Source organism: Genypterus blacodes, unplaced genomic scaffold (assembly GCF_046128005.1).
Source record: "Genypterus blacodes isolate CSIRO-AG114 ecotype Tasmania unplaced genomic scaffold, CSIRO-AGI_Gbla_v1 ptg000438l_1, whole genome shotgun sequence".
In the NCBI taxonomy this organism is placed as follows: domain Eukaryota; kingdom Metazoa; phylum Chordata; class Actinopteri; order Ophidiiformes; family Ophidiidae; genus Genypterus; species Genypterus blacodes.
The window spans coordinates 1,466,305-1,477,073 of NW_027467208.1; the positions used below are offsets into that span (position 1 = coordinate 1,466,305).

Sequence of the window (10,769 nt, forward strand, 5' to 3'; positions counted from 1 at the left end):
ATACTTTCCCTTGACACGAGCGACAACGTTAAAACTGCTGGTATTTCTTAGTTAACTCGACAAAAACGTTGCTAATAAAGCTAAAATGGCGAGCTGGACACTTTCTGCTCTTTGCGTCTTCCCGCTCTTCGCCCTCTCGCACACGCTTCTTTCCCGTCAACCCTAACCAATCACAACAGGTGAATGAATACATTGAAACACCAATCAAACAACCGATATTAGACGTTATTGATACATTATCTGTAATGTAGCGCTATATTTATCTACAGCTGCATTCTTATTACTTAGACTTAGACAACATTATTTTATGTATTTTAAAGTATTAACATCTCCCAATTAACTTCTTTTTCGTTTATTGAAAGTTGCACGACTATATTTTTTGATAGATTTAGATTAGATTTAGATTTCTCATTTGTTCCTGTCTGTTTCCTGCCAAAGCCCAAACCGTATTTATAGCAGATTGTGCCTGTGTGTGTTTGATGCCACAGCAGCAGGATGTCTGCTCTCCCAGTAAAGCCTAATCTGCACCACACTGTGCCAGAGTGGAACGGCAACAACCAGCAGCTCTCTGTCACTGCACAACATGAGAGACATGTTTCTCACGTCATCAGGCAGGAAGGGAGGACGCTACGTAACCAGACCAACAGTCAGGTGAGTGAGAGTTTATCAAGAAGCTAAAATAATCAAGAAGGATGTCTGAAGTTGCAACTTGTGGTTTAAAAACTGTAGAAAATTACATCATGTATAGGCCCAAAATAATATCTCTTCATTCCCTTTATATTATGGCTTTTCTCTGCAGACACTGTGGGATGAAAGTGATACCTCTCGCAGGTTGAGTGATCGAATTTGGGACATTGCTCGGTGGAAGGATACGTTGGAGGACTGTGCACAGAAAGTGGATGAAGAGATGGAAGCTCTGACTCTGGTATATTCATATGTCCAAACATCTTAGACTCAGATTTTAAAGAGCTCCCATCCCAATTCCTAATCCCACTGAATTATGTCACTGAAGACAGGATCTGTAAACCTAAGTAAACAGATTCCAGTTTCTGAAGGGCCTCACCTCCTGGGTGTGTGTAGAGTGACCTGAGTGTTGGTGTGTGTTTGGACTTAATTGGCAAATAAAGTGATTCTAATTCTAATTCTGATTCTGACAGAGCAAAGAGCAGACCGAGCATGCTCTCGCTGCGACAAGCGTTCCTCTGGACGTCAACAAGGAGTGCCTGACCCTGCGTGACGGACGGCGAGGGTTGGAGCTGGTCAACGATCCTGTGGAGGAGCAGCTGAGGAAGGAAGTGGAGCTGATAGAGAAAGTGCAGCAGGTTCTGCAGCAGAACACTGACCGAGCCTTTGAGCACCTGTGGTGAGGAGATAAAGTTATTGTCCTGGTTACACATGAACTTAGATGTAGTTATTATCTGTCCTTGTCTTAGTCCTGGTGATCAATCTGACGATGATAATGGAGTTATAATCATTTGATTGTATTTTGGTGGTGTTGTTTTTTGTGAATCTCAGTGTTTTGCAGGAGATTCGGCATCAGCTGACCTCTGACCTCCAGAACAAGATGGATGCCCTGGACATTGATATGACCTGTCTGTCACTCACAACAAAGACTACCCAGATCTCCCTAAAGACCAACCCCACTCGCATACCCACTGGGTAAACTGGCATGAGGATGTTCATGATTTACAGTGCAAAAGTAGAAAAATCTAACCTTTCTGTGGACTTGTGTTCAGTTCCTCCACCCCACAGGAGTGGCTCCAGTTCAGCCAGTATAACGTTGTTCGTGCCCAGCAGGCCATGCAGGCGTCACAAGCGATGAGGGAGGAGCTGAGTCTCACCAGAGCCCAGGTAAAGTCAAGTGATAGTGATAGTAAAGACACAAATCGGTCGTGTCAAAGTCAGAAGTTAAATGCAAGCTGTGTGTGATTGATGCCTGTGGGATTTATTCTTTTTCAATCCTGGGTTCTGTAGCTGCAGAATGACTTGGACACTCAGTGCAGTGCCACAGAGTTTGCTCTCCGCAAGCGCAATCACCTCGAGGAGCAGGCCCGCGACGAGCTGGAGTGGCAGATAAGGAATGTGAGTTACTTCATCACGTATGTGGATATATGCTTTCCCTGGTAGGTATAACTTAATGATTAACTAACTACGATAATGACCTGACACATGACCTCAACACAAGCAGCATGACTGAACACTGTTGACTGATGGGCGCTCTCCTGCTGCCAGTCCACTTTGGACAGTAGATGAGAACAGAGGTGTTTAAGGAGCCTCTTAGAGTACGGTGCTGCCCAAAAACCTCGACTCTGGTGGGACTCGAACCCACAACCTTTGAATCACTTTTCTTGCGTTTTGACTAGAAGTCCAATGCGCTATCCGTTGCGCCACAGAGCCACATGTATTACTGACTCACGTGCATCAATCTCTGTGTAATTTGTTGACACCAGTCCAAGTCTGTCTGTCTGTGTCTCAGACTGAAGATGAGATGAGAGAAATGGAGAGCAGCAGCCGGGGGCTGGATGAGGACATGCAGGCAAAGACGGCCTGCCTGAAACTGGCTCACACCAGGCTGGAGAACAGGACCTGCAGACCTGGCATGGACCTGTGCAGAGATGAGGTGCGTACACAGCACATGTAGCAAATCAAATGTATTTAGATGATTGGTCTTTATCAGCTAGTTATTCTTCTGCCTGTCTCCAGGTTCAGCTCGGTCTGGTTACTGAAGTCCATCAGCTGGAGGCCACTATCAAAGCTCTGAAACAGAAACTGTCCGATGCTCAGTGAGTCGCTCGGACGATCCTTATAGTTAATCCACATTTTTATTCACGTACAAGTATGTAGATGTAGTAAATACAGCCCTGACCTTTGACCCCCCTCTTGTGTGTCTCACTCAGGCACTCTCTGCAGAAGATGCAGCTCCATCACGCCCGCATGTTGCAGGATCTCTCCAGGAAACAGGAAGCTCTGTCTCTGGAGGAGAGAAGCATGAACACCCGCGGGCGCCTGGTTTTGGCGTCCCGCACCGACACAAACAAAGTGACGCTGGTCCCGCTCACAAACTCCAGTGGGAGGAGCAACCTGCAGCTGTTGGTTCAGTGAAAGGTGGAAATCCAGCAGGAGAGACGTTTACAATCAATCTAGCTTTCCTTGTTTGTCACTGAAAATAAACCGAGAAAGACTAATTACAGTTTTGCTATTTGTGATAAAGCAAAACTATTATTACTACTATACTATTTTGTTTTGCTTTCATCATGTTTCACTGTCAGGCTTTATAACATAACACCCCACATACTGAGCTCCAATCACACTGCAGGCAGAATCCGGATAACTATGACGCCTTTCAATGCAAATCCCAGCATCCAGATTATGTCACTGGGAAACAAGCATGACATTTCAATGCAAAGTGTAAATGAGATCTCTGTGTGTGTGTGTGTGTGTGTGTGTGTCATACAGTAGACTGAGTTGTGTTAAATGAACAATAATATGTTTTATACTGCTGACTTGTTTGCTGTTGACTTGGATTAAACATTTACTCAAGAAGGCATCTCTGGCATCTGATTGTATTTATCTACTTTACAATCTGGTAATTGCGCTGAAAATTGCACAAGTGAAAGTGCTCACGTTCCAGCCTGGTTATGGTCATTACGCTTATCGACCATTAGCTTTAATGGCTTTGTTTATCTTCATGGTATTGTTTGAACAGTGGAGGCTATATGGAGCGTGTAGACTGTGATTATGATGTGAGCTTTGACTCATGGCGTATACGCGGGGCGGCGGAGATAAAGAATCTGAAAAACAGGTCTCTGGTATAATAAAAGTCTCACTTATAAAGTCTGCAAATGGTTCTGTTTGTGTCACTTTATGAGGATTTGCTTGTGTCATATCCAGACTGTAAAATAAAACAGAGCGATGCATCTCTAAACATGTTGTTCAGGATGTTTTGTGTCTTTGGGTTGAAAACATTCATCTCCAAACTGAGAACTGAGAACTCAAATGTATCTATTTATATACATCTATTATCAGTTTTAACCAAAGAATGCTGAATTGCACCTTACCTATACTGTACTGTACTGTATATTACAATCCCTCTTCAGCCATAAACCTTTCGATCAATAACTGATTACATAATTGGCAGCAAGAGTTCTTTCCAGGAAAAACGTTTCCTTGTATCTGACACTGCGTTGTCATAAAATGCCTCTGCAACAGGTCCTGTTTACTTTCTGCTCCATTTTCTCCACCCAAAGGCCTTACACACACACATATATACACACACACACACACACACACACACACACACAATCCTCTCTCTACCATAAAACAGCAAGAAGCACCCTCTTGTCACAAACAAATCGCTCTGCCCCACCCCTCTCCTCGCATCGACCATCATCTTAAGCTCTTTTATGATTTTACTGCCCGGCCCTCCTCTTGGTTTCTGCTGCCTCGGCTTTGGAAAGGGCGACCATGCGCTTCCTGACGCGTTGAATTATTCTGAATCATTTCACTTAAGGGCCCAGATGCTACCTGTCTGTCGCCCTCCGCTGAAAGGGCAATTAAGGCGGCCCCGTGCCTCCTAAACGCCCCTGATTCTGCCTGAGCGCCTACGTCTCCTTATCTGCATGATGTCGTGCCCACATGCATCACCGGCCGCCTTCCCCCTCAGAGATGCAGCGACGTCCTCAGTGTGGAGTCTGACCATGAGGGAAACCTGTACATTCTGGAAAAGATCCCTGGATCCATCAATGGAGAGGACGCAAGGACACGAGGACACTATGTTTGCTGTGATTCCCCAGTCAGCTGATGCCTTTATGGTAAATTGGATGCTTTGCCGCTTCTCCATGAGCTGAACCAAAGCGATGCAGATAGCCGTTAAACACTGTTTCGCTCTGACCGTCTACTTCTTCACCTTCCTGTTGGGCCTCCCCGCCAACCTGCTGGTACTCTTCGTCTATGTGCGCAAGGCCCGGAAACGCGGCGCCACACCCAATGTGGTCTACGCCCTCAACCTGTGCGTGGCCAACCTGGCGCTGGTGGCCTGGCTGCCCGTCAAGGCCATGGAGACTCTGGTTCAGGAGTGGAGGCTGCCGGCGCTCGTCTGCCCTTTTTACAGCTTCTTCCTGTTCTCCTCTCTTTACGGCAGCTGCCTCTTCCTCACCGCCGTGACGGTCGGCCGCTACCTCAGCATCGCGTTTCCGATTATCTACAAGCGGTACAGATCTGCTCGACTCTCTTGCTTCATCAGCGCCGCCCTGTGGGCCGTAGTGTTTCTGCACCTTAGCGGCGGCCTGGTGGTTGAAGGAGGGGCTCACTTTGTTTCCACCTCGGATAACAGCTCAGCCTGCTTTGACCACTTCAATCCCTCTCAGCTGGCCGTTCTGCTCCCCCTGCGTCTGGAGATGGCCATCGTCCTCTACCTCCTGCCCTTAATGGTGACATCATTTTGCACGTTACGCTGCGTTACTCTGGTGTGGCGCTCAAATCTGCCTCTGTCAGGGAAGAGGAGGGTTCTGGTGGTGGCTCTCTCCACACTCGCTGTGTTTGTGGTGTGCTACGCTCCCTACAACGCCTCGCACATTGTGGGGTTTGCGATCGACGACAATGTTCCATGGAGGAGAGACGCCATACTGACAAGCGCCTGTAACGTATTTCTGGAGCCTGTGGTCATGCTGATGCTGTCACCTGCCGTGTCCAGGGGCATCATGGGAAGAATGTGTGGGCGGGAGAGTCTGTATAGCCGGGCTGAGGGAGTGCGTCGTAGCACTGCAAACGTCGTGGCAAATCTCAGGGCGGTGGCCACCCTGTCTGAGAGGAGCCAGGCTGCGGCCCAGGTGACCAACGAGAGTCAGGAGTGAGGAGACGGAGATCAAACGTTAGATGAGGAAGAGGCTTATAATTCTTCTTCTCTGAGCTAGTGTGTGTGTGAGTGTGTGTGAGGATGATTGAGAGACTGATTTGTTTGCATCAGAATGATTGGGAAACTTTGCAGTATGCTTCCACTTCACTGGCAACCTGGTGTAATCAATAACAATATTAATGGCTGCATTCCATTTCGTTGATCCTACAACTCAGCAGCACACCTGAGCCTCCGTCATGTTGTTATTCACACCTGTGCCTTTTCTGCTTTGATTAATCACAGCTGTAACTCCACTTTTGTGTTCTTCACATGTAATTATTATCATTATTAATAATAAAATGGATGTTGATGATGATGTTATTGAGTTTCTTGAAAGATGTGAGCTTTCTGAGCTTTATTTCAGCCAATCAACCAGGAGGAGAGGCACAGAAGGTAAATCTAACGATAAATTGCCCCATCTGGTGTCTGTGGAGGTTACTGTTCCAACCTGCAGAGGAAGTTAAAATGGGACGTGTGTGTGTTTCACTGTGTGTGCAGGAGCATAAGGTGTGACATTGATATTGACATTGAAAAATGATTATATATCAGCTTCTATATTAATTGATTAGTCGATTTTCATTCCATTCAGTCTGATTTTTACTTTGTAAAAATAATCTGAGGTAACTTTCAAAATAAAGTTTGACTTGTACAAGTGCACCGTCTGGGCTCTCTGTTTGTCTTATTGTGAAGAATAAACATGAACATACACAGAACAAACAACACAGTCAATCACTTCAGTCATGTTTTAAGGACACACAAGGACGGAGACGCAGGGACGGACATGCTGGAGGTCCTTAGGTTGCAATTTTCCAAACGTCAGCCTGATTTTATGTCAGATAATTTGATTTGATAGATATTTGATGTTCAAAAAATTAAATCAAGATAAACCTTATTATAAAAGAAATAAACCTTAGAAAGAGAGGGAATTACATTTTAATCATACAACTTTATTATTATACTACTGAAGATAACTTGAAGCCCATTTGGGGCAGAACAAATATGCAGAACTTCATGATTTTATTAAAACAAAGGGATTAATCCAGAAGTTATCCAGAATATAAGGTGTCTAAATGTCTGCACCAGTTGATCAGGTGCTCTTAGATAAGCATGATGTCATTTGCACTTCTTGCTTCTCCATCACATTTAACAAATAAACACATGGAGATTAGAGTCATGAGACTCCAAACAAAATGTGATACATAATATTTGGTTGATTAGATAACTCATAAACTTGAACATATATATACAGTATAAGTATATATGACCTATATTATGAGTTGGGTTTAACCTTGAGTACATCCTGTGCATGACGCAGTTAACAGGTCCAGTCTGTCTTTGTTTTTTGTCTGTTGTGTGGTTCAGTAGCAGTAATGTGGCGGCAGACCGGTCCTGGTGATTGAATGATGCTGTTGTGTAATGATGATGATGTAAAAAGTGGGCAGGTGGGTGTGGTTGTGATCGAAGCAGAATGTCTGTCCCCCTAGAGTTCCTTACACAGTCTGACTCTCTTTGAAAAGGCTTCAAAGCACCGTCACCGCCTTGGATGCATGTCATCTGTAGGAGCGGATAGCAGGTAAGTCACTCTGTCTCTGGCAACGTTATGTTGGATTTAGTTTGCAGTTTTTACACTTTTACTTTACAATCAGGTTTCCTTTTTTTGATACTACATATACAGATACTAGATATACAGAAATCTATGGAAATCATATAAATGTAATGGGGTTTGTTAAGAATTAGTTGTGTGTGTGAAATATGTGTATTGTCATGCCAGGAAAAAAGAAGGTTTAGCTTCAATTTACCATGCAGATCTGAATTGTTTAGTTTGTCAGTTTGAGTTAGATTCACTCACATGTAACTGGAGTCTATACCAGCGGTTCTCAAACTGTGGTATGTGGACCCTCAGAGGTACGTGCAAGGCCTCATGCTGCTAGTATGGCAGGGGATTTATCCACAAATGGAATAAGTAGATTTTCTTGTTGTTGTTGAAAATAACTGTTGTTGAAAATAGGTTGGTGGTTTGTTGGTGACTTAAAGTAATTTAAGTGTGTAGATTGCTGTACACTGCCCTCTGCTGGTCATCAGCCGGAGCAAAAACGTGTCCGTCCTGTGTAATAAGCTGCTGTAAGTGATGGAGTCTCCGGCTTCCTCTCACTCTGACGAGGCCTTTCACACAGAACTTGTTACGACACATTTACAAACACATCTCGCGGGGCAATTAAGCGGTTGCCCCGGAGATGATGTTTGGAGAGGAAGGTAGAACAAAGATTGTGTCAGAAGCTTATTAAATTTCCGCTATTTATGGTGAGATAGCAGATATTCACTGTGTGCATATTAAGTGTAGTCTTGTGATCTGATCAAACAAGAAGGTGTTTGCAGAGAACAAAGCAGGCAGTCAGAGTGCTGCAGGACCAGACGGGACAACTGCACCCAGGACGGAGACACGCTGACTCAAACTGGACTCTGGTAAGTTTGTCACACTATTTCACCTTTTTCATTATGTGTCTGTTATATTTGTCATGATTTAAGTGATGAAGTTGGTTTAGAATAAGCTGTTTTAAGTTAACCAGAAGGAACTGAACATTAATATACAGTAGAGGAGGGATAACAGTACAATAAGATGAAACCTTCATGTTGTTTACTCGTGGTCTAAATCTCTTATTTATCTGTAATTTTTTATATTAATCAGAGAATTTGACTTGAATGCCCTCAGCTTGAATAACATGATACAAGTCATCAAATACATAGATTATCTGGATGATCAATACCTCAAATCTGTCAATTAACTCGAGTATTAATGAAGAATCAATAAAGGAAATATTTCAAATACATCCGAAATCTTCACCTTGTCAAATATCTTCATCATCTTAAATACTGACAAACACCCAAACACATCCTGAATTCACCTGACATCAGCCATTGTTCTGTCATGTTAAGGGTTAAATATGAATATGAAGTAACTACACGCATCAGAAGTACATTTCCCTCTGAAATGTAGTAGAGTAAATATGAAAGTATTCTAACATTGTACCTGTTGTTGTTTCTTCCAGCGTCTGTGAGAGTGTGTGAGCAGCGTGTGTGTGGTCGCCATGCTGTACAGCCAGTTACTGCTTGTTGTCTACATCCTCACCTTCCTGATGGGGGTCCCTGCCAACATCCTGGCCTTTTGCACCTTCTGCCACAAAGTGCGACGCAAGGCCACGCCCATCGACGTCCTCCTCCTCAACCTCACCATCTCCGACCTCATCTTCCTGGCCGTCCTGCCGTTCAAAATGAAGGAGGCCGCCGACAACATGAACTGGTTGATGGATTACGCCCTGTGTCCCATCACCGGCTACATCTTCTACGTCACCATCTACAACAGCACCTTGATCCTGACCGCCGTGAGCGTGGAGCGCTACCTGGGCGTGGCATTCCCCCTCAGGTACTCTCTGTGGCGCCGGCCTCGCTACGCCGTGATCGCAGGCGTTCTCTTCTGGGTGGTGACCTCTCTGAACCTCAGCTTCGTCTATATCATGCCCTGCTTCCAGTGGAGAAAGGGCGCAGACAACGACAGCGCCCCCGTCCTGCCTCCCACCACGTGCTACCTGGATTTCTCCCACGACGAGCTTCAAATCCTGCTGCCCCTCCGCCTTGAGCTCTTCCTGGTGCTCTTCTGCGTACCCTTCTTCATCTGCTGCTTCTGCTACGCCAACTTCATCCTCATCCTCTCCCGTCTGCCCAACATCAGCAGGCGCCGGCGGCTGCGCGCCATCGGCCTGGCCCTCGGCACCATGCTGGTGTTCGCCGTCTGCTTCGTGCCTTACAACGCCTCCCACGTGGTTGGGTTCGCCCGGCAGGAGAGCCAGAGCTGGAGGAACGTGGCTCTGCTCTCCAGCACCTTCAACGCCTGCCTGGATCCTTTTATCTTCTACTTCTCCTCGGCGGCCGTCAGGAGCATATTGAAGCACTGCTTCAGGAACATCATGGCTAAGCTGCACATCTTAAAGTGTGACTGGCCTCAGCCAAGACCCTCCAAGACTGACAAGTACAAGGAAGAAGCTCCTCCCTGAACGCCTCATTAGCTCCTGTGTGTGTCTCGGGGAGGAAGTGTGTTTGTTTTTCAGGACATAATGAGGATCAGCTACGCTAGCTAGCTAGAATGTTCTCCGTCATATTCTGTAGTTCTGTTGGCTTCAAGCTACAACATGCAACACCAGGAACCATTCAAAACAAAGGTGGACATTTAAAGACAGATCAGTCGTGTTTGAATGAAGAAATACATTATTTTCTGTATGTATGCAATTTTACATTTACAAGCAACAAACTAAACAAGGACTTTTATCGTTACGGACCAGAGGCCAATTTTCCAATGTACTGGACTGTTTGCTGTGTTTTATCATTTCATATACAGTGTATGCACACATTTCAAGGTTTTACTACACACACACACACACTGTATCTCAGTCAGATATATGTGTGACGTCATCTAAGCAAAGATTGATTCTCTTGAAACATAGGACAGTCAGTTCTGATTAAATGATGTTTAATGGCCGCTGTTCTGTGATGTCACACTGGAGGTTTCCGGCCTCTGCAGACGTTAGGTAACGGCAATAAAAAATGTACGACTGAGTTATGAGTCGAATGGTGAGGAACACAGGATGTTTGGTAAGCAGTGAACTCATTTATTGAACAGGCAGCAGCCAGAACAAGAAGATATGAACGCATCTCCTTGTCTTTCATTACTCTGACTATCACTTTTGATGATGTAATCGCTTGGGAGTTTGGAAATACGATTGATTTGACTTTTTTTACAATACATCTGCTTTGGACACTTGAAATCAAACTGGATAGATGTGTATACATTATGTTTATAGTGCAGGTGTGTGAACATTGGTGG

At 45.0% G+C, this 10,769-nt stretch overlaps 3 protein-coding genes and 1 non-coding gene across 4 annotated transcripts; 3 read left to right on the plus strand and 1 right to left on the minus strand.

Annotated features, from left to right (window-relative positions):
• Positions 1 to 495: 495 nt before the first annotated feature.
• On the plus strand, positions 496 to 3,102 carry tekt2 (tektin 2 (testicular)). The gene is made up of 9 exons (XM_076139638.1): positions 496 to 651; positions 800 to 925; positions 1,158 to 1,363; positions 1,516 to 1,659; positions 1,737 to 1,851; positions 1,975 to 2,082; positions 2,477 to 2,620; positions 2,704 to 2,783; positions 2,898 to 3,102. The coding sequence occupies exons 1-9, from the start codon at positions 496 to 498 to the stop codon at positions 3,100 to 3,102; spliced, it is 1,284 nt and encodes a 427-aa protein (XP_075995753.1).
• On the minus strand, positions 2,305 to 2,397 carry trnar-ucu (transfer RNA arginine (anticodon UCU)). The gene is made up of 2 exons: positions 2,361 to 2,397; positions 2,305 to 2,340 (listed from the first exon to the last, which is right to left on the minus strand). It is a non-coding gene; the product is annotated as a tRNA-Arg (tRNA).
• A 1,754-nt stretch (positions 3,103 to 4,856) lies between the features above and the next one.
• LOC142989573 (free fatty acid receptor 3) lies at positions 4,857 to 5,852 on the plus strand. Its single transcript, XM_076139129.1, has one exon. It carries the CDS (start codon positions 4,857 to 4,859, stop codon positions 5,850 to 5,852), a length of 996 nt encoding a protein of 331 aa, XP_075995244.1.
• A 3,127-nt stretch (positions 5,853 to 8,979) lies between these two features.
• Positions 8,980 to 9,942, plus strand: LOC142989873 (free fatty acid receptor 3-like). Its single transcript, XM_076139593.1, has one exon. It carries the CDS (start codon positions 8,980 to 8,982, stop codon positions 9,940 to 9,942), a length of 963 nt encoding a protein of 320 aa, XP_075995708.1.
• Positions 9,943 to 10,769: the final 827 nt, after the last annotated feature.

Excerpts from the sequence above, each read along its gene's own strand:
- LOC142989873 (XM_076139593.1), top strand. The coding sequence starts at position 8,980 with ATGCTGTACAGCCAGTTACTGCTTGTTGTCTACATCCTCACCTTCCTG.
- tekt2 (XM_076139638.1), top strand. The coding sequence starts at position 496 with ATGTCTGCTCTCCCAGTAAAGCCTAATCTGCACCACACTGTGCCAGAG. Across the intron at positions 1,852-1,974 it reads TGAGTCTCACCAGAGCCCAG|CTGCAGAATGACTTGGACAC; the intron begins GTAAAGTCAAGT and ends TGGGTTCTGTAG. Across the intron at positions 2,621-2,703 it reads TGGACCTGTGCAGAGATGAG|GTTCAGCTCGGTCTGGTTAC; the intron begins GTGCGTACACAG and ends GCCTGTCTCCAG.
- LOC142989573 (XM_076139129.1), top strand. The coding sequence starts at position 4,857 with ATGCAGATAGCCGTTAAACACTGTTTCGCTCTGACCGTCTACTTCTTC.